The 24,173-nt window shown below is 37.5% G+C and overlaps 1 protein-coding gene across 9 annotated transcripts in view; it reads left to right on the plus strand.

Annotated features, from left to right (window-relative positions):
• Positions 1 to 24,173, plus strand: part of Cdc42bpa (CDC42 binding protein kinase alpha) — a 202,330-nt gene that overhangs the window by 67,868 nt on the left and 110,289 nt on the right. For all 9 annotated transcript variants that reach the window (XM_029476012.1, XM_021164427.2, XM_021164511.2 and 6 more), the window contains exons 3-5: positions 877 to 960; positions 5,751 to 5,846; positions 8,924 to 9,072. In XM_029476012.1, coding sequence (XP_029331872.1) covers positions 877 to 960; positions 5,751 to 5,846; positions 8,924 to 9,072 — 329 coding nt within the window. The remainder of the gene's footprint in view (positions 1 to 876; positions 961 to 5,750; positions 5,847 to 8,923; positions 9,073 to 24,173) is intronic.

Consider the following 24,173-nt stretch of genomic DNA (forward strand, 5'->3'; position numbering starts at 1 on the left):
CCAAAAGAATGGGAATGGGTGGGTAGGGAAGTGGGGGGCGCTATGGGGGACTTTTGGGATAGCATTGGAAATGTAACTGAGGAAAATAAAATGTAATAAAATATTACATTTTATTTTAAAATATTAAAAATTAAAAAAAAAAAACAAAAAACAAACCTGACAAGCTGGAAGGGCCTTAGGAGATTATCTAGTTAAACGGAAACAGTGTTGGAAATAGACGTGTAATTAGTTTGTTAACAGTGAAAATAGTCTTATTTTTACTTGGCAGTTTCTTTGTCTGTAACTGGATATATAAAATCAGGCTGCGCTACCTTTTATTGTTGGAAAGGACATGTTCAGTCCACAGTTTATAGACCTGTTAGTCTTGGTTGTTCTTTGGGAGTTGGAGGAGGGAGGTTACAAATGGATTGGAATATATGTGTCGGCAAGAGCTGGACTAAAGAGCTTTCTCGTTTTCAGTTCATTTTGTATTGCTTGATCCCCTAGAACCTTTCTCCTCTGGAACTGCATTCTCTGTGACCCCTTCAGGATCTGGCATCACTATCTCATAAGATCAACTGCTTGCATATTGTGTATCTTGGTTAGTTTCTCAGTAATAGATGCTGAGTTTAAATTCCTGTGTAGAAAACTTGGAAAGGAAGATATAATGTATAATAAACAGCAGACACTGTTGACAAATAAAATCATTTGCTTGGCATAGTTCACTAACGTAACTTTTAAATTTGACATTATTTAATTTAGGATCTTAGAATTGAGCAGCATTAAAATAATTGATAATTGGTATTTACTTTTTTCTTACAGAGAGGAAAATGGAAAATGGAAAAAGTAACCTTTTTTGCCATATTTTAAAAGTTGTATTTCCATTATCTTTTCTAGGTTGCTGTAGTTAAACTAAAAAATGCAGATAAAGTATTTGCCATGAAAATTCTGAACAAGTGGGAAATGCTGAAAAGAGCTGAGGTAAGTCTTTTCTGGTTTGCAACAATTGATGGCACTTAGGTTGTTTTTCATTTAGACAAGTGTAAAACATGTTGGTAGTAAAAATCTTTGTACATGAATATTTGAGTACTTTTGTGAGCTTATGTATAGTCTGAACATGTGACAAGGTGGACTTAAATTATTAGTACATTTAAGATTCTTACCAAAATTAACTTTGTGTGTTTGGGAAAAGAAATTTCAAAATGAAAGAAGAAAGAGTATCAGCCCAAGCCATGTCACCAGAATGCAGTCAGTGTAAGGAGGCTGTGAGATAAGTTTGATCTGAAGAACCTACACTGGAAAGAGAGCAGACAACAGAAAGTTGTCCTCTGTCTTCCACAGGTGAGCACTGTGGCACCTTAGTATACATGTGTATGCACACATGTGTGTACACTTCCTCACACAGGCAAATAACGTGTAAAAAGATATAAAGGTAGAGGAAGTATGAAGTTCTCTTAATCACAGATCTTGCTATGGCTGCCCTGAGATCTCCAGTCTGTAAAGGGAGGTTGAAATGATCTCAGTGGTTGTTTATGGGATGGATCCCAGGGTGGGGCAGTCTCTGGATGGGTCCTTCCTTCTGTCTCAGCTCGGAACTTTGTCTCTGTAACTCCCTCCATGGGTATTTTGTTTCCCATTCTAAGGAGGAAGGAAGTCACCACACTTTGCACTTCCATCTTGAGTTCCATGTGTTCTGCAAACTGTATCTTGGGTAGTCTAAGTTTCTGTGCTTATCAGTGAGTGCATAACATGTGTGTTCTTTTGTGATTGGGTTACCTCACTCAGTATGATATCCTCCAGATCCATCCATACAAACCCAGACACTATTGCATATGCCAACAAGATTTTGCTGAGAGGACCCTGATACAGCTGTCTCGTGTGAGACTATGCCTAGCAAACACAGAAGTGGAGGCTCACAGTCAGCTATTGGATGGATCACAGGGCCCCCAATGGAGGAGCTAGAGAAAGTACCCAAGGAGCTAAAGGGGTCTGTAACCCTATAGGAGGAACAATATGAACTAACCAGTACCCCCAGAGCTTGTGTCCCTAGCTGCATATGTAGCAGAGAATGGCCTAATTGGCCATCAGTGGGAGGAGAGGCCCTTGGTCTTGTGAAGATCATATGCCCCAGTGGAGAAGAATGTCAGGGCCAGGAAGCAGAAGTAGGTGGGTTGGGGAACAGGGTGGGGGGGCAGGGAGGTACAGGGGACTGTCAGAGAGGAAACTGGGAAAGGGATAGCATTTGAAATGTAAATGAAGAAAGTATCTTTTAAAAAAAAAAAAAAAAGGAAATGATCTTAGGATAATTTTTCCAGGAAAGGATTTTGTAGGTTGTTTGCATGGTACAACTTTAACACCTTCCAAGTTAAAGTTACTTTAGTGGAAACCCTGTTCTTAGGGTGGGGAATATATTTAAATGTTAGAAGCTATTGCTTAAATAAATGTTTTAATTATTTAGAGTATGTAGCTATGTGTGTTTTTCAGCACACTTGCCAATTAACAGGCATTATCATATGATATTTTTGTTATATTAAAGCTTTGTTAATGACTTCTTAAAAATTAATGTATCTCATGTTTTTGGGTTCTTTGGTTGTTTTTTTTTTGATGTATGTGGTTTTTTTGATGTATGTGGCTATCAATATATGTTAAACTATACACTTGAAAGTTAATTCAAAAGTTACTGGGTCCATCTAGGACCCATTTAGGAGGTAGAGGAAGAAAGATTAAGAATTTCAGTTTGTCCTAAGTTTTATAGCAAATTCAAGGCTAGCCTGGGCCACAAGGAGAATTTGTCACAAACAAACAAACAAACAATGATGATGTTGTGCTATAAAAAATAGAAATTTTAAGTTTTTTTTAAATTTGAAATTCCATTTAGTTTTCACAGTGAAAAAGTTAGACGTTAAATATTCTCTTATTATTTGAAAAGATTTTTCTGTAACAGTATTTTGTGAATGAGAAAAGCCTTTATTTTTATATTTTATTTTATATTTTATATATTATTTTATATTTATATTTTATTTTCAAGAAATGAGAAGCTAGACTAGGTATAATCATTAGTATACTTTGTATTTTTGACTAATGATTATTATTATCATTATTATAATTGATGTTGATGATGATGGTGATGTGAGTGTGCATGATGTGTGTGTATCAGGATAGCCATGTGTCTGCCATGGTTCTGTGTATGAAAGTCAGAGGGTAACTTTCAGGAGGTTATTTTATCTTTCCTTCATGAAATCTAGGGACTAGACTCAGGTCATCAGACTTGAATGGCAAGTACATTTTACTGGCTGAGCTATCTTGAGGGCACTATGCATGCAGTTTTGATAGGCTGTATATGATTGCAAATTTGATGAATGTATTTTATGGAAGTTCTTGAGAGTCCTATGACAACTTTGCAGAATTATCATTTATGAATGGACCTCATTTAACTTCTGTTTCAACATAGGATTTCTTTTTGTTTTAATTTTTTAAATTTATTTATTATATGTAAGTACACTGTAACTGTCTTCAGATTTATTATATGTAAGTACACTGTAGCTGTCTTCAGACACACCAGAAGAAGGCATCCAATCTCCTTACAGATGGTTTTGAGCCACCATGTGGTTGCTGGGATTCGAACTCAGGACCTTTGGAAGAGCAGTCAGTGCTCTTAACCTCTGAGCCATCTCTCCAGCCCTTGTTTTAATTTTTAATTCTCCTTTCATATATTAACATCCTGATCACAGTTTCCATTTCTTTCTCTCCTCCCAGCCCCTCCTCACCCCCCAAAATCCACTCCTGGTTTTTCTTCAGAAAAGAGCATAGATAGCAACCAAACATGCCATATCAAATTGCAGTTAGATTAGACACCTCACCTCCTATTAAGGCTGGACAAGGGTCCAAAAGCCAGGCAAAAGAGTCAGAGACAGCCCCTGCTGCCACTGTTTGGAGTCCCATAAGAAGACCAGGCTACACAACTGTAACGCGTGCAGAGGGCGTAGGTCAGCCCCATGCAGACTCCCATGTGGCTCTCTGAGAATCTCTGAGCCCAGGTTAGTTGGGAAAGTGAGAAACTAAGTTTAAGCTAGCTTTGCAGTGCTAGTAAACCTTTTGTTATACTGCTGAGACATACCATGCTTTCTGGCTAGCCAAGGATAGCCTTAAGCTCTTCATCTTGTTTTCACTTTTTAAGCACTGTGATTGTAGGTCACCACCTTTTGTTCATTGTGTTTTTAGAGACCCAAATCATGGAGATAATGTAAAAATAACAATAACAACAACAGCAACCCCCACTGCCTCCCAAACCCAGAAAATCAAAAAACCCATTTTCTTTAGATATGAATTTTTTCATTTAGAAAATATGATTGAATTTCTGTAGCACCTTGATACCACCAGAGTGTCCATTTATCATGGTTTAATACTGATCAAGAACAGATTTTCTTAGCAGGGCCACTGTTGATACTTGGTTATTTCTTGTGGAAGCTGTTCTGTGTATTGCATGGGGGAGTTATCCTGCCTTCTTCTTACTAGATAGCAGTAGTATCTTTTCCCAGCTGACATAAACAGCTGAGGACAATTTACATTGTACATCAAATAAATATCTGGAATGTGCCTTATAGCTACCGAATACACATGTTTCAAAAAGAACAGCTTAATAGTTTAAAATTTACATAATGCCTGAGATTATCTCTATAGAGTATGTATGTATATGTTTGTGCACCAGTGGAACTGAGGATGGCGGGGAGTGTGTGAAGCATAACCAAGAAGATTAGATAATAAAATAGTTGTTGAAATTGAGTGACAGGATGTTGGGAGAAGGAATTATGTCACTCTCTCTACTTCTGTATGTTTGAAATCTTATGTCATAATTTATTCTAAATTATCTTTTAAAACTTTCTTTTTTACTGAGTAGTTTAGGATAAATTAGAATTTACAGTTTAATTTGCAGTTTTGACTAATGTCTTCAGAGTTTTGTTTAGTTTGGAATTGTCAATCAAGTGAAGCGTGATTGCTTACTAGATTCCAGCTGGATTGTCCTTAAAATCTCAGGTCACTGTCATTGAAGATAAAGCCAGGAGAGGGGTTTCTTGGGTTTTGTCAGCCTTCTAAAATATTAAGAACCATACATTGATTTCAGCTGAGCTTTATAGCAGGACTTAGTAGAAAGTAGGTAACATGATTCTATTTTCTTCTAAAGTGAACTAAGAGTAATGTCATAGATTTAGTAACTTGGTTGACAGTTTAACTCACTACATCAGATGGTTTAGATTTACTTTTTTAGTGCTTTCTCTGATGTTGCCACTTAATTCCTGGCTTTGACAATTCTGCTTACCCAAATAAGTCTTGTGTGTGTACATGAGCATGCTAGGGACAATTGTGTGTTACTTGGTTTCATGTATCATGGGAACTTAATCTTCCTAATGGGTAACCATTACCAACTGTGAGAGCTGAGAACAGCTCCTGGGTACGAAGATTGTACCCATGAACAGCTCTGAGTTGAGTCCTGAGCACTGGAGCGCACAATTCAAAGCTCAGAAGCACTTACTGTGGCCATCCTTTTTATGTCTTTAGCAATGGCAAAGTAGATATGGCAAAATTGGACATTTATATCATCTGATTAACAGGTTGGTCTGTGGTTAAGTTAAATAATTTTGTGAATTTTTCTGTTTTGGACTATAGCAATTCTAAAAAATATTACACTTTTAAGGCTGTGATACGTATTTTGAGCGATTGTGTTTTCCAGGTTTGTGTAAAGTATTCTTTACAGTATTTTCTTTCCCTTGCAGACAGCGTGCTTTCGTGAAGAGAGAGATGTGTTGGTAAATGGAGACAGTAAGTGGATAACCACTCTGCACTATGCTTTTCAGGATGACAATAACTTAGTAAGTAGTCATATGCTTTTACGTTTGCAGCCTTTTGTTGGCCAACTTTAGCATTATACTTTAAGGTATTTCTTAAATGTAGATGTTATTTAAAATAGAAAAATTACTGCATTTCACAGAGTATCAGTAATACACTTGGTATTAATACTTAGCACACTTGGTATGAGAATTTTTTTGTCTGAGAAATTTGATGCTGTTTTATTGAATTTGCTTATACCTTTAAATAAGAAATCCCAAACAAAAGCCAGTCTGTTTTAATTTTCTTCCATTAAATTCTATAGGAATAAGTTTGAGAGTTTTTCTCTTTATGACTCTCCCAGTGTATTTTATTAATAGTGTTCTGATTTTTAAAAATTCGCACACTTTTCAAAGTGACCATGTGCTATATGAGCCCATATATATTGACATCGTGGACCACTTCATAAAAGCTTGGGGGGCACTTAGAGAAAATTCGGAATATTAGAATCTGTACCACTTGAATAGAGACACTAGAAATGAGGAAGTAAAAGTCAAAGGAGAAATAAGTTGAGTTTGTTCCAGTTGAGCATGTAACTCCTTTGCCTGCTATTCAAAGTTTTTCTGTTTTTGATCCACTTTTATCTCTAGGTTTATATCTTTTAGGAGTATATTAATGTCTTAGATGCTGCTATGTACCAGACTTGACAACTAGATTAGAACGCAGAGGGGGCAGGTTCTGGAGTCCTGGGAGATGTGTGTACGCTTCTGCTCACTTTAGATGGGGAGCAGATGGCACACTACAGTACTAATACCATCAAAGCCCAACTTGGTGAGCCAGTGAGTTTTATTTGGGTTAATTGCAGGAGCAGAAATTACTCAAAGACAGCTCTGTTACCATCATGCATCATATGTAGCATGTGCTTTGTAGTCAGAATTGTTTTATAAATGACAGGGTAAAGCTTTGCATGTGTTTACTGTTCAGTGTCGGAGTGAATGAAATGATGTTCTACGTGGAAAGTAATAAAGGCTAAAATTCTGTTAGTATATTCTTTTGGAGATAGATTTATCACTGAATTTATGCATTGCTTAAAATCTACATTTTGCTTTAAATATATAAGTAAATTTTAAAAAGTAATTTTAAATCATGAGTCTCCAGTGAGTGCTGGTAATAAAACTTGGGTCCTCTGTAAGAACATCAACTGCTCTTATTGTTGGGCCATCTCTCCAGCCTCCCAAATGTCAAATTTCAAAGACCAAAAATTTGCCAAAAAGTATAAAGATGAAGAAAGAAATCCGAGCTGCTGTTGTGTCTTCTCAGTTACTTAGTCTGATTTGCGTTCTTTGCATAAGATTTTTTCTTCTTCAATGATTTTTCTCTGAAAGCAGTAATCTATATATTTTCAGTTATATTAATTATATTGGAATAGAAGTAACAGTATTTCAAAGAGGATCAAAATAAAAATTCTTGTCATTTACAAAAGTTAGTATTTGGAAGTCTTAGTTATTATCAGAGGCATTCTTTTAAGCATTTAAAATTTTAGAAAGTAAATGAGTGCTTGTATCTGAGTTATAACTACTGTGCCTAGTATGTACAAGGCCCTAGACTACATCCACCTGTACGACCCAAAACAAACCTGAAAACCACCTATAAGACCTATTTTGGTGCTGAAGCAATGGCTTAGCAGTTAAGAGCACTTGCTGTTCTTACAAAAGACCTGAGTGCAGTTCCCAGCAACCACAGTGGACAGCTTACAGTTGCCTAGAACTCCAGCTCCAGAGGAAATGCCTTCCTACCTGACTCTGTGGGTACCTGGACACCTGTGGTGCACATGCATACACTCAGGGCACATGTAAACTCATCCATAGAAACAAACAAACAAATATTTAAAAGGTATTAGAAAACAAAAACAGTTTAGGAATGTAGACAACTCTAGTTTTAGATACCCAAAAAGAAACAGGTCTTAAAGATACTTATTTTGCAAACTAACGTTTTTGATTCAAATAATTTATTATTATTATTATTATTATTATTTTACTTATTCACTTTACATCCCAATCACTGCACCTCTCCAAATCACCCTCTCCCACAATTCTTCTCCTATACCTGGCATCTGCTCCTGTGAGTGGGTGGGGACTACCCTGGATATCCCCTACCCTGGTACATTAAGTCTCTGTGAGGGTAGCTGCATCCTCTCCCACTGAAGACTTACAATATAATTTTCCTAATTGTCAAGGCTGTAAATATATAAAACTAATTTCTTTGACGTTTCTATGCTTATAATTTTCATGTATCATAATTAGAGAACTTTTAAGCCAAATTTAAATTATATTGTTAGCTCAGTGGTATCCTAGAAACAAAATTGTTATTGGGCTGGAGAGATGTCTTAGTGGTTAAGAACACATGCTGCCCTTGCAGAGGACCTGGTTTTTGTTTCCAGCACCCACATGGTGGCTTACAACTGCCTGTAACTCCAGTTCCAGTGGATGTAATACCCTTTTCTGAACTTCATAGGCACCAGGCACACACATATGCAGGCACTCATTTGGACTGAGAGTACACTTTAGAAAAAAATCATTGTAGCATCAAGGCATGCTAAGTGGTCCATATGCCTATGGGCATGTATAAATAATATATATTTGGAAAACAATCTAAAATGTAACAAAATCGATAACATCATCTGTCATCTAACTCAGCCTGGTGAACATCTGATATATATACCTCTTCCTCTTCTTTAGTACAACATCCATGCATGCATGCATCCATCCATATACACACACACTCATATATCTAAAATGGGTATACTTCTATGTATGTATATTTGAGAATCGATTCCATTCTGTAAGTGAATGATACTGTCAGTTACTTGGCAAATGACAAAAGCAGCAAAATTTGTAATCCTTTCTTACATGCCAAGTTTTAAACTTTGTTTCAGTGTTTGTGAAACTGAGAGGTCTTACTAGTATTACTGATAATTGTCTTACATACTTAAATGTTAGTTAACCACACAAGTTATTAATCTTCATTAGTATTCAGCCTAGTCCCGTTTGACCCTGGGACACATTACATACATTAACTTTATCATAATTATTTACTGAGTACATTCTGTTTTTGTTCACAGTACCTGGTTATGGATTATTATGTTGGTGGGGATTTACTTACTCTGCTCAGCAAATTTGAAGATAGATTGCCTGAAGAGATGGCTCGGTTTTACTTGGCTGAGATGGTGATAGCCATTGACTCAGTTCACCAGCTCCACTATGTTCACAGGTGAGTTAGTCAGTCTGTCAATGATGGTCTTAGAACACTCATGACCGAAGTTACATGTAATATCCTTCCCAAAAGGAGTATGCAGCATTCAGTTTCCTTAGGGTCCGTTTTTTATATGCTGATGTTACTTAGAATTCTAGCCCATAAATTATAGACTTGTATATTTTATTGTTCTCAAGAGAAGACTTTGGCTGGGAAGACTGCAAAGATGAGGACCTGAATTTGATTCTTAGAACCATGTAAAAGCTGGACACAGCAGCATGTGCCTGCTGGGGGAGATGAGTGCAGAGCCCTGGTGATAGATGGCTGACCATTCAGTCTAGCCAAATCAACGAGCTCCAGGTTCATTAAGAGAACTTGTCTTAGAAAATAAGGCAGGCTTGCTGTTTACACTGCTCTTTCCAGTGGCATCGATCAGAGAGACAGTCTGATCAGAACAACACAGGCAAGCAAGCTTGCTCCCGTCAGAATGCTGTATTTTGTTATCCTCGTCAGCTTTAGATGACAAGGAAAGATCAGGAATTTTGTGAATCTTCTCATAGCACATACACATAACTTATATAGAAGATCTTAATGTTGAGTTTAGTAGCAGAATTTTAATAGCTGATACCGTGTCGGGGGTAAGTAAGGTCTTACCCTGGCTTCTGTTCTTGCGTTGTTTCCTAGGTTCTCAGAGACAGTAGTGCTTAACACTGGCCCTTCATAGGGAGACTGTTAGAAAATATTGTCAGATTTAGCTTCTTCTCTTCTCCTCTCTTCTCCTCTCTTCTCTTCTCTTCTCTTCTCTTCTCTTCTCTTCTCTTCTCTTCTCTTCTCTTCTCTTTTCTCTTCCCTTCTTTTCTTTTCTTTTCTGTTAAATCCTGTTATTGGGGATAGAGCCTAGGCTCTGGGCATGTTGGGTAAACAAATGTTCCACCACTGAGGTACAGCACCAGGCAGCAGAGTTCATACAAAAAGATAATAGTAGAAAGTAGATAGTATTTTAAAATTGTGAATTGGTGTGAAGTTGGTAACATGAGATTTTCAGAGACAACCATTTCTTTTCTTTAAATCTTTAAAAAAATTGTTTTCATGAAGTTAGGATGAGGATGGTGAGTATGAATATGGAAGAGGCACAGGGTGTATGACCGAAATAGATTATATGGAACTTGCAAATAATTAATATAGATATTTTAAAGTTTTGTTAAAAAGGTTCTTAGCTGAAATATTTGCCCATATAGACAAATAATAGTAGAATACCAATTATTAAAAATGAGGAGTTACTTCATTTTAAATCTTCACAGATAGTTTTTTAAAAGTCTAAAATTATACATTTCTCATTAACTTTATTTGATACATCAGTTATTATTCTTGATAATAACCACGTTATGTTTTTAGTTCATAAGACTTAATATTTTCAGATTTTTGCCACCTGAGGAAAGATGTTCATCTTTTTGTATAAACTGCCATTAGGTATTCCATTAATGTTTATTTAAAATTATGGGATTAAATTGTAAACTCTTCTGAAATGGATTTATTGAGATATGATTCATATGCCACATACTTCATTTAAAGCATATAATGGTGTTAGTATATTCACAAATACATGTAACCCTTGTCATGGGCCATTATAGAATATTTTCATTACTTCAGAAAGAAACTTCATATCATATCCTCTCACCTCAGTTCCAACACATTCCAGCCCTAAGAAAACATTAATTACTTTCTGATCCATAAATATACTAAATTTGGGCCTCCGTATAACATGTAGTCTTTTATGACAGGTCTCTTTCACTTAGCATGGTGTTTATTAGGTTGATTAATATTGTAGGATATATTTGAAGATGCTTTCCTAGTAAGGTTGATTGTTTGGTAAGCTTTAGATTTTCCAGAAGTTTTTCAGAACCCAGAGTATACATTATACAACATTCACAATAGATGCATCTTGGCTTCAAATTAATCCATCAAGAAATTATAACTCAGTTTCAGGAGAAAAACAATAAAAAAACAACAATAATAAATACAACTGACAAAAATCCTAAGATGACCAGATATAAGAACAATCAGAAAAAGACCTAACAAAGCACTTATTCAAAGTAAAGAAAATACATTTGAAATGAGTGAAATGATAAATACCTCCTCAGTGAAGGGAAGTTATGCAAAAACAAACAAAATCAAATAAACAAACCTAAACCTTACACAAGTGGGAATAATTTTTAAAAAGATTTATGTGTATGAGATCTTGCCTGCATATATGTATGTGCACCATGGTCATGCCTGGTACCCTCTGAGACCAGAAGAGGGCATTAGAATCCCTGGAAGTGGAGTTAAGGATGGTTGTGAGTCACCATGTGGGTGTGGCTAGCGAAACTCAGGCCCACTGCAAGAGCAGCAATGCACTAAACCTCTGCGTCATCTTTTCACCTTGCCTCTATCCACCAGTAAGAGAGGAAAATATAGCATTTTGAAGAAAAATATACTAAAGACCTTCAGGAGCAGGAATTTGAATATAAGTTAAGGAAATTAACCTCATGCAGGAGAGAGAGGGGCAGGGTAGGCAAAAGTTTTCATGTTGGGAAAAATAAGGCAAATTTATAAAATTAAAATTGGTGCAAACAGTTTCAGTCCTAGAAACCAAAGCTAACACATCATAATCAAAATGTGGAGTACAAAAGATAAAGAAGTCCTCAAAGTTGGTTTTATGTTTGGAGAAAACAGATGAATGGTTTCAGACACTTTTCAAACCACAGAGGCTACAGACAATGGACTATTATTCTTAGATGATTGACAACAAGAAAAGTCTGTACAGATTTCATATTCAATAGCCATTTCTCCCTGTAACTTTAGATATTTTACAATGTACAAAACTCCAAAGAATTCATTGCCCTGATCTTTCCTTACAAGAAATCGTCAACAGCATACTTCAGAATTTGAGAAAATGGTAACAGAAGGAAATTTGGGGTTTCAGGAAGGAAAAAAGTGAACAGTAAATAGTAAAATTGTCAGTCTGTAAGCACTATTTCCACTATTACACTCCTGAACACTTGTGTTCATTTAAAGCAAAGTTAGCTGAGATACTCAGGATGATTTTATACCCCATAGAGCAACTGTAGCATAATGGATGGTGTGGACCATTAATTCCAATATAATTACTGACTTTCAAATAAAGTAAAACTGAGGAGTGGGAGAACAAGTGGCTTATATGGGAAAGCAAAATAAAAAATAAATTTATTACTAAACTTTGCATACAAAACCTTGTGACCAAAAATGCATTAAATATTTATGGTATCCACAGATAAAATGTGAGCAAGACAGACTTGCAGGTATAAATAGGGCATGTAGAAATGCTAGAGAGATTTAGAGCATGTTATTCCAGTGAATTCTTTTGAAGTGGAAACTTAAGGGTTCTTTGGGAAGTCAGGTGTGTTGGATGGTGTTTTGCTGGGGCAAACACTCGAAGGAGTGCTCTTCTAAAGTGGACACAGGTTAAAGGATGTTTGCTAAAGCAGACATGTGCAGGAACATTTCACTGAAGCAGACACAGGTGAAAGGATGTTCTGCTAAAGCAAGCAAGTGAAAGGACACATGACGAAGAATTCCTCACTAACACACATGTATTGGTTCACCTTACCTTGCATAGCTGAGCTCTATTTGTTGTGACTCCAGAGAAGGAAACCCACCAAAAAAACTTCTTGTGAGGTTCCTTAGGCTTCTTGCCACTTCTGAGGACATGGGCTGATTGGCAGTGATATCAGCTGATATAGACTCATGTGGAGTTTAGCTAAAACAGACTCACATGCTGAGGCAAGACATGTGATGAAGCCAAGACCAGTGGAGGACACATGATGTTTGGAGGGAGTTATAAATATGACCCAAAGGACAGTGACAGGGGCTTGCTTGCATAGCTAGCTTGCTATGAAATGTAAGGCGATCCTCATGACGCATAAAATCCCAGGAGAGGGTACAGGTGAATGGGGCAAGCTAGTGTAAACCATGTACTGTTGAATCAGGGTAGTTAGTAAAGGCATAGATTAGTATGCATCTCTGAGGGTTTCTTCTTTTAGACTGACTTTTCAAGGGACTTTTTACTGGGTATGGACCAGGAGGTTACTGCAAAATGACAACTCCTTTTTCAGTTATTACTTACAAACACTTAATGTGACATTTATTACTTAGATATGAAATGTGTATAAACATCACAAAGGATGTCAGTCATTATTGCTTTGAATATTCATCAGGTTATATTTACTGATGATTAAATTCAATCCCCTTATCCTTTCTTCTGTTCATTCTGTCTCCTTATTTCTCATACCTGGTCTTCTCCAGTTTCCTTTCCTATAGTGGATTTAGCTAACTTAAGGTAAGAGTGCATAAGATAAATTGATGCCAAGATATGAAAAGGACCAAATACTCATGATGAAGACATTATGTTTGAGAGGCTGGTTAAGTGTGTGTGTACCCTTTTGCAGAGGACCTTAGTTCACTTCCCAGGACCCACTTTAGGTGACTGTTACCCACCTGTAAGTTCAGCTCCAGGGGAACCCCATGTCCTGTTCTAGCCTCCATACTATCTACCCGCACAAGACACATGTGCATATCTGTAACTAAAATAAAGACTTCTAGAGAACTTTTGTTTAGAAGTCAAGAAGGACTATACGGATGGCTCTGGGTAAAAGTGCTTGTCTCTGCCCTGAGCTGGATCTCTGGAAACCATGGTTGGAGGAGAGAACTGACTGAAGAAAGCTGCCCTCTCACTTCCACACAGACTCTAATAAACTTAACCAGGGGAAAAACTTACCATTTCAACTTACATGTTTCCATATTTTTTATGCTAACCCTTCTTTTTTTCCTTGTGAAAAAAAAAAAACCTGGAGTTTCAGAGCAGGTTAATATCTTTAGGGCTACAACACTATCTTTTTGTCAACAGAATCTTTTTCTGAATGTGAATTGAGGAGATTTGGGGGTAATATACTGATCCCATTCTCCTGTCTTTCATCCTCATCATTATTACTACAGTTTTTAGATACTCGCTTGTATAAATCTTAAATACAATGTATTTTTTAAAATGCACTACTAATTCCCAAACAAAAAAACAGTTAACTTACTTGTTGATTTCTTCATACTCTCATTTTTCCTTTATATAATTTGTTCCACATTAAAGACTCACAAATTGCAATTTTTATTAATTTTTCTTTGATTTTAATAATATTAATAATTTAATAATATGTTAGAGAAAAGCATATCTATAAATCACAAGAAGTAGAACAATCCTGGTTTAATAGGATTTGTTGGGAGAAATACCCTATAATAAATTGCAGAGGGGTTTTCATCCACTGTCTCTTAGAAATACATGAAGAGTGTGTTACAGTTGTTTTCCGGGTTTTGGACTGATATTGTCTCCCTTAGCATGGATTTTTGGAGATAATTGGCCAGTTATTTACTTGATATATGAAAAATCTTTACCATTATGTATTCTTGAAATGCTTTGTAGCCTGAAGCTCAAAGTAGACTTAATTTTATCACTATAGATTTTAACCCCTTTTCTATGGGTACAGTAGTTTTGGCAAAGTTACAAGATAATTTTAACATTCAGTATTTTAATGCAGTATGAGACTTAAAATACATAGTATGTAAAGGAGAGGTATAGTGTAATCAAAAAGTAAAAATAAATATATTCCTTTAGAAGAGTGTTTTTCCAAACTATATGAACAATACAGATATCAGAGACCAGCCATGGTGCTTATGGGGAAGGGAAATATAGGTAAAATTTATATAATCATGCTTCTGGCCTCCTGTCTATAGATCATTGCATTTGAGTATTTTAAAAATATTTCCCTGTTATAAAAATGTGAACCTTTGCGGTTTCTGTCTGTACCTGGAGTTGATCCTTTGCCACAGGGCTCTGTACCCCAATAGTGCCAAGAGAGTACAACCCCCCAGGAGTGCCAGCACACCTGTGAGCACAGGTAAGACCACCAATTCTTATCAAATTCCTGGCCCAAGAAGGACCTTCCTAGAGCCATCAAGGACACAGGAACCAAGGAACAGGATCCTTCTGGTTTCTGTCTGAACCCCAGAGCTGACCCTGTACCACAGCTCTCCATACCTAAATTCCTCCTGGAGAGAACTGGTCTCCCAGGAGTACTGACACAGAGGCTTGCAGGACAGACAAGCCACAGCCAGAGACAACAAGACCAGCTAACACCAGAGATAGCCATATGGCAAAAGGCAAGCACAAGAACATAAGCAACAGAAACCAAGACTACTTGGCATCATCAGAACCCAGTTCTCCCACCACATCCAGCCCTGGTTACCCCAACACACCAGAAAAGCAAGACTCTGATTTAAAATCACATCTCATGATGATAGAGGACTTTAAGAAGGACATAAGTAACTCCCTTAAAGAATTATAGGAAAACACAATAAAACAGGTGAAGTAACTGAAAAAGCCATCCAGGATCTAAAAATGGAAATAGAAACAATAAAAAAAATTACAAAGGGAGACAACCTTGGAGATAGAAAACCTAGGAAAGAGATCAGGAGCCATCAATGCAAGCATCACCAATAGAATACAAGAGAGAGCAGAGAAAATCTCAGGTGCAGAAGATACCATAGAAAACATTGACAAAACAGTCAAAGAAAATGTAAAATGCAAAAAGCTCCTAACCCAAAACATCCTGGAAATCCAGAACACAATGAGAAGACCAAACCTAACGATAATAGGTACAGAAGAGTGAAGATCCCAACTTAAAGGGCCAGTAAATATCTTCAACAGAATTATAGAAGAAAACTTCCCTAACCTAAAGAAAGAGATGCACATGAACATACAAGAAGCCTACAGAACTCCAAATAGACTGGACCAGGAAAAACAAAACAAAACAAAACAAAAAAAACCCCTCCTATCACATAATAGTCAAAACACCAAATGCACAAAACAAAGAAAGAATATTAAAAGCAGTAAGGGAAAAGGTCAAGTAACATATAAAGGCAGACCTATCAGAAATACACCAGACTTCTCACCAGAGACTATGAAAGCTTGAAGATCCTGGGCAGATCTCATACAGACCTTAAGAGAACACAAATGCCAACTCAGTTTTGCTACTACACCTAGCAAAACTCTCAATTACCATAGATGGAGAAATTTAAGATATTCCATGACAAAAACCAAATTTACATAATATCTTTCCCCAAATCCAGCCCTAGAGAGGATAATAGATGGAAAACACCAACACAAGGAGGGAAACCACACCCTAGAAAAAGCAAGAAAGTAATCTTCCTTCAACAAACCCAAAAGAAGATAGCCACACAAACATAAAAATAACATCAAAAATAACAGGAAGCAAAAATCACTATTCCTTAATATTTCTTAACATAGTGGACTCAATTCCCCAATAAAAAGATATAGACTAACAGACCAAATACGTAAACAGGACCCAGCGTTTTGCTGCATACAGGAAACACACCTCAGTGTCAAAGACAAACACTACCTCAGAGTAAAGGGCTGGAACACAGTTTTCCAAGCAAATGGTCCCAAGAAACAAGCTTGAGTAACCATTCTAATATCGGATAAAATCGACTTCCAACCAAAGTCATCAAAAAAGATAAGGAAGGATACTTCATACTCATCAAAGGAAAAATCTACCAAGAAGAACTCTCAAGTCTGAACATTTTTGCGCCAAATGCAAGGGCATCCACATTCATAAAAGAAAGTTTACTAAAGCTCAAAGCACACATTGTATCTCACACAATAATAGTGAGACTTCAACACCCCACTCTCATTAGTGGACAGATCATGGAAACACAAACACATTGAAAAAAGTCAGAAGTTATCCAAATGGATTTAACAGATAATTTATAGAACATTTCATCCTGAAACAAAAGAATATTCCTTCTTCTCAGCCCTGCATGGTACCTTCTCCAAAATTGACCATACAATCTTTCACATAACAGACCTCAACAGATATAAGAAGATTGAAATAATCCCACGCCTCCTATCAGATCACTACAGATTAAGGCTGGTCTTCAATAGCAATAAAAACAACAGAAAGATTGTATCTTGAAACTGAAGAAGAACGAAGACCAAAATGTGGGCACTTTGCCCCTTCTTAGAATTGGGAACAAAACACCCATGGAAGGAGTTACAGAGACAAAGTTTGGAGCTGAGATGTAAGGATGGACCATCTAGAGACTGCCATACCCGGGGATGCATCCCATAATCAGCCTCCAAACGCTGACACCATTATACACTAGCAAGATTTTGCTGAAAGAACCCAGATATAGCTGTCTCTTGTGAGGCTATGCCGGGCCTAGCAAACACAGAAGTGGATGCTCACAGTCAGCTATTGGATGGATCATAGGGCCTCCAATAGAGGAACTAGAGAAAGTACCCAAGCAGCTAAAGGGGTCTGCAACCCTATAGGTGGAACAACAATATGAACTAACCAGTACCCCCCCAGAGCTCCTGTTTCTAGCTGCATGTGTATCAGATGATGGCCTTAATGGGCCATCATTGGAAAGAGAGGCCCATCGGTCTTGCAAACTTTATATGCTTCAGTACAGGGGAATGCCAAGGCCAAGAAGTGGGAGTGGGTGGGTAGGGGAGTGGGGGGGGAGGGTATGGGGAACTTTTGGGATAGCATTGGAAATGTAAATGAAGAAAATACCTAATAAAAACAAATTACAAAAAAAAAAAAACAACAGAAAGCCCACATACACATGGAAGCTGGACAATGCTCTACTTAATGATAACTTGATCAAGGAAGAAAGAAAGAAATGATAGACTTTTTAGAATTTAATGAAAATGAAGGTACAACATACCCAAACTTATGGGACATAAGGGAAGCAGTGCTAAGAGGAAAACTCATAGCTCTGTGTGCCTCCAAAATGAAAATGGAGAGAGCATACACTAGCAGCTTAATAACACACCTAAAAGCTCTAGAACAAAAAGAAGCAAATATACCTAAGAGGAGTAGAAGGCAGGAAATAATCAAATTCAGGGCTGAAATCAACCAAATAGAAACAAAAAGAACTATACAAAGAGTCAACAAAATCAGGAGCTGGTTCTTTGAGAAAAAAATCAACATATAGATAAACCCTTAGCCAGACTAACCAGAGGGCACAGAAACAGTATCCAAATTAACAAAATCAGAAATGAAAAGAACAGAAACTGAGGAAATTAAAAAAAAAAAAAAATCAGATCCTACTACAAAATCCTATACTCAACACAACTGGAAAATCTGAATGAAATGAAAAAATTTCTAGACATATACCAAATACCAAAGTTAAATCAGGATCAGATAAACCATCTAAACAGTCCCATAACCCCTAAAAAAATAGAAGCAGTCACTGAAAGTCTCCCAACCAAAAAAAGCCCAGGACCAGATGGATTGAGTACAGAATTCTATCAGACCTTCAAAGAAGACCTAATACCAATTCCCTTCAAACTATTCCACAAAATACAAACAAAAAGAATAATACCCAATGTGCTCTATGGAGCCACAGATACACTGATACTAAAATCTCACAAAGACCCAACCAAGAAAGAGAAGTTCAGACCAACTTTGATGCAGAAATATTCAATAAAATTCTCGCAAACCAAATCCAAGAACACATCAAAACGATTATTTACCATGATTAAGTAGGCTTCATCCCAGGGATGCAGGGATGAAGGGATGATTCAATATATGGAAATGCATCTATGTAATCAACTACATAAACTTCAAAGAAAACACATAATTATTTCATTAGATGCTGAAAAAGAATTTGACAAAATTCAACATCCCTTTATGTTAAAAGTCTTGGAAAGATCAGGAATTTAGCGCCCATATGTAAACATAGTACAAGCAATATACAGCAAACCAGTAGCCAACATCAAACTAAATGGAGAGAAACTTAAACTAAGAGAAACTTAGTCCCACTAAAATCAGGGACTAGACAAGGCTGCCCTCTCTCTCCCTATCTGTTCAATATAGTACTTGAAGTTCTAGCTAGAGCAATTAGACAACAAAAGTAGGTCAAAGCAATTAGACAACAAAAGAAGGTCAAAGGGATACAAATTGGAAAGGAAGAAGTCAAAATATCACTATTTGTAGATGATATGATAGTATACTTAAGTGACCCCAAAAACCCCACTGGAGAACTCCTACAGCTGACAACTTCAGCAAAGTGGCTGGATATAAAATTAACTCAATCAAATTAGTAGCCTTCTTCTACACAAGGGATAAACAGGCCAAGAAAGAAATTAGGGAAACAACACCCTTCCCAATAGTCACAAATGATATAAAATACCTTGGTGTGACTCTAACTAAGCAAGAGAAAGATCTGTATGATAAGAACTTCAAGTCTGCGAAGAAAGAAATCAAGACCTCAGAAGATGGAAAGATCCCCAGTGCTCATGGATTGGCACCTTAATATAGAGAAATGGCTATCTTGCCGAAAGCAATATACAGATTCAATGCAATCGCCATCAAAATGCCAACTCAGTTCTTCATAGCATTAGAAAGAGCAATTCTCAAACTTATTTGGAATAACAAAAAACCCAGGATAGTGAAACTATTCTCAACAAATAAAAGAACTTCTGGAGAATCACCATCCCTGACCTCAAGCTATACTACAAAGCATTAGTGATAAAAGCTGCATGGTATTGGTACAGTGACAGGTAGATCAATGGAATAGAAGACCCAGAAATGAACCCACACACCTGTGATCACTTAATCTTTGACAAAGAAGCTAAAAAGACAGCATTTTCAACAAATGGTGCTGGTTCAACTGGCGGTCAGCATGTAGAAGAATGCAAATTTATCCATTCTTTTCTCCCTGTACAAAGCTCAAGTTCAAGGGGATCAAGTACCTCCACATAAAACCCGATACACAGAATCTAATAGAAGATAAAGTGGGGGAAAGTCTTGAACACATGGCACAGGGGAAAAGTTCCTGAAGAGAATACCTATGGCTTATGCTCTAAGATCAAGAATTGACAAATGGGACCTCATAAAATTACAAAGCTTCTGTAAGGCAAAGGACACTGTCAGTACGACAAAAAGGCAACCAACAGATTAGGAAAAGATCTTTACCAATCCTACATCCGGATAGAGAGCTAATATTCAGTATATACAAAGAACTCAAGAAGTTAGACTCCAGAGAACCAAATAACCCTATTAAGAAGTGGGGTATAGAGCTCAACAAAGAATTTTCAACTGAGGAAACTCGAATGACTGAGAAACACCTAAAGAAATGTTCAACTTCCTTAGTCATCAGGGAAATGCAAATCAAAATAACCCTGAGATTCCACCCCACACCAGTCAGAATGGCTAAGATCAAAAACTTGAGTGACAGCAGATGCTGGAGAGGATGTGGAGAAAGAGGAACACTCTTCCATTGCTGGTGGGATTTTAAGCTGGTACAACCACTCTGGAAATCTGTCTGGTGGTTGCTCAGAAAATTGGACATAATACTACATGAGGATCCAGCTATATCACTCCTGGGCATATACCCAGAAGATGCTCCAACATGTAATAAGGATTCATGCTCCAGTATGTTCATAGCAGCCATATTTATAATAGCCAGAAGCTGTAAAGAACCCAGATGTTCCTCAACAGAGGATACAGAAAATGTGGTACATTTACAGAATGGAATACTACTCAGCTGTTTAAAAAAAATGACTTCATGAAATTTGGAGGTAAATGGATGGAACTTGAGAATATCATCTTAAGTGAGGTGACTCAGTCACAAAGGAACACTCACAGTATGTACTCACTGATAAGTGGATATTAGCCCAAATGTTTAGAATACCCAAGATTGAATTCACAGACCATATGAAGCCTAAGAAGAAGGAAGACCAAAATGTGGATGCTTAAGTGCTTTTTAGAAGGGTAAACAAATATGAGGAAATATTTGGAGGAAATATGAGGACAAAGTGTTGAGCAGAGACTGAAGGAAAGGCCATCCAGAGACTGCCCCACCTGGGGATCCATCCCATATACAGCCACCAAACCTGGACGTTATTGTGGATGCCATGAAGTGCTTGCTGATGGAAGCCTGATATGGCTGTCTCCTGAGTGGCTCTGCCAGAGCCTGACAAGTACAGAGGTGGATGCTTGCAGCCAACCATTGGACAGAGCTCTGGGGTTCCCTATGGAGGAATTGGAGAAGGGACAGAAGGAGCTGAGGGTGTTTGCAGCCCCATGGAGGTAGCAACAGTGTCAACAGCCCACCTCCCACCCCCCAAGAGCTCCTGGAATACACATGGGGAAACTCATGGAACTGGTCACATATGTGGCAGAGGATGGCCTTGTTGGACATCAGTGGGAGGAGAGGCCCTTGGGCCTGAGGTGTTTGATGCCCCAGTGTAGGTGAATGCCAGGGCCTTAGGACAGGAGTTTGTGTATTGGGGAGTACCCTCATTGAGGCAGGAGTAGGAGGGATGAGATAGGGGTTTTCCAAATGGGAAAAGGGAAAACATTTGAAATTTATATAAAGAAAATATCCAATAAAAAATGTCCTGAACAGAAAAAAAAGAAACATTTTTAAAAATAAAGAGCTGAGGTACAAAATCACTTTAGTGTGAAAGTTCTAGATGGCTTGAGATGAAGTTGAGATAGATGTTATATACATGATTGATAGACAAATGATATGATGATCATAGAGAGATAGACGAACAGATAAACAGACAAAGAGACATAGAGACTGATGATAGAGAGATAAAATTGTAATTTTATCCTAAAATGAGTTTTCAATAAAGGAACAGGCAAAAGAATGAAATGGGAAAGGAGGGAGGGTAAAAAGTCCACTGGATATAGCAAATGATTAAGCCAGAAGGACAAGGCTCTAGCACCAGTATGATGTAAAGTACAAGAAGGAAGCCTGAGGCTTGAAAGATAATGATGAAATCCAGGCAGACTCAAAACACAAAAGGCATAAAAAACCAAAATGTGTACCTTTATAAATACTAACTTTGCTCTGTTTTAAGTAATGCTGTTCTGGGAGAGTCAAGTATAGTCTATTGGTCTGGAGTAGCCTTAACATAATGCTCTACTCCCCGCCTCTGTATAGCCCTGGCTGTCCTGGAACTCACTTTCTAGACCAGGCTGGCCTCGAACTCAGAAATCTGCCTGCCTCTGCCTCCCAAGTGCTGGCATTAAAGTCGTGCACCACCACACCCAGCCCGGTGCTCTACTTTTAAAACCCAATGTTATTTTATTTTATTTTATTTTATTTGCTTAATAAGGAGTTACTGATTTTTAAAAAACGTTGTAAATAATTGGCCTAATACTCTGAGGTTAGAGATTACACTAAGTAGGAAAAACTGGAATTTGTAGCTCTTTTTGAAAGAAAAATTAACACTCAAAATTAATGAAGTAGACCTGATGTCCCAGACTGCAGAGCTGCATCTTGTCATCAGCAATATCACATCCATTTCTCCTGGAGGAAGCCAGGATTTTATGTAAAGCTGCTTAGTTCAAAGATTTATAGCAAAATGGTCAGGCTCATCTGCTATTTACTCTAGATATTGTTTCTGGGGTTAAAAAAATCAACTAACAAAGAATAGAGGAAAATAGAGATGATTTATTTACTGAGAAACAGATGGCAGAAGCCATAAAGGCTATGGCAAGCAAGTGGATTTCCTGGAGATGGCCCACTGTTTTACATGACTGTGATGGGTGCACTCTGGAGAGGCACAGCCCCAGAGATTTTGTCCCAGGATTGCTTCTCACTGTTGATGTGCCTTCCCTGCCACTATTACATAGCTAATGATTCCTGGGCTTCAGCCCACCCTATTGGGCAAATTTCCTGCAGATTAATATGAAGATGAGCTTTTATGAATTAATGCTATTTAGATGAATTAATGACTTTATAGAATTCAGATAATTTTAGGAAGAAAGTTTAAGGAGATGGTTTTGGTTGTTTTGCCAGAAAGATATAAGAAAGTTAGAATCAAGAACAGAATGTGCCCCTCCTCATAGAACAGTAGGTGAAGCCTGCATAATCAGGAACACAATGAGCTGTCACAGTTACTCTAAGAAGAGACATAGGCTTGGGACAGATTTGTGACCAAGGAAAAACATTCACTCTAGGTCAGGTCCAAGGATGAAGCCACAGGCGTGCACTATGATAAAGCAAGGCCACGGGAAACTGTTGCTTTGAACTTAATAATGAGCTTATAGAATGAAACACTGTTTTGAACTAACTGAGCATCCTTCTGTAACTCCCCTTTTGTGTAATATTTTATCTATGAGATAATTTTATAAAGAACTTTTCTCTAAAGAACTTTCTATAAATTGCCAGGGAGAAGAAATAGTGTGGGTTCTGGATCTCCCACTTCATCTACCAAATGTACATATGTATATTCTGTCTGTATGTATATGCATACATATGAATGTAGACATATGTGTATGAATATAAGTATGCATGTGCACTTATGAAATTGATGTGATAGACAGGTGGTTGGTCCCAGAGAGAGAGAGAGAGAGAAAGAGAGAAGAGCAGAGCCCAGATAACTATGACTTCTTTCTTTTTTCTTTTTTTTTAAGCTTGTTTATAAAATGTTTATTTTTTTCATTTGGACAGAAAATTATGAAAGGTTGAATCAAGTGTGTGAGTTCTGCTGAAGGACACCTAATGCTTAACTAAATTAACCGGATCGGAAATTGAGGGTCGGTTTTAAAAAATTAGGTATTTATTTCATTTACATTTCCAATGCTATCCCAAAAGTCCCCCACACCCTCCCTCACCCACTCCCACTTCTTGGCCCTGGCGTTCCCCTGTACGGAGGCATATAAAGTTTGCAAGTCCAATGGGCCTGTCTTTCCAATGATGGCCGACTAGGCCATCTTCTGATTCATATGCAGCTAGAGACATGAGCTCCGGGGTACTGGTTAGTTCATAATGTTGTTCCACCTATAGGGTTGCAAATCCCTTTAGCTCCCTGGGTACTTCCTCCAGCTCCTCCATTGGGGGCCCTGTGATCCATCCAATAGCTGACTGTGAGCATCCACTTCTGTGTTTGCTAGGCCTTGGCATAGTCTCACAAGACACAGCTATATCAGGGTCCTTTCAGCAAAATCTTGCTAGTGTATGCAATGATGTCAGCGTTTGGAGGCTGATTATGGGATGGATCCCCGGGT

The sequence above is a fragment of the Mus caroli genome, chromosome 1 (assembly GCF_900094665.2).
Source record: "Mus caroli chromosome 1, CAROLI_EIJ_v1.1, whole genome shotgun sequence".
Taxonomy (NCBI): domain Eukaryota; kingdom Metazoa; phylum Chordata; class Mammalia; order Rodentia; family Muridae; genus Mus; species Mus caroli.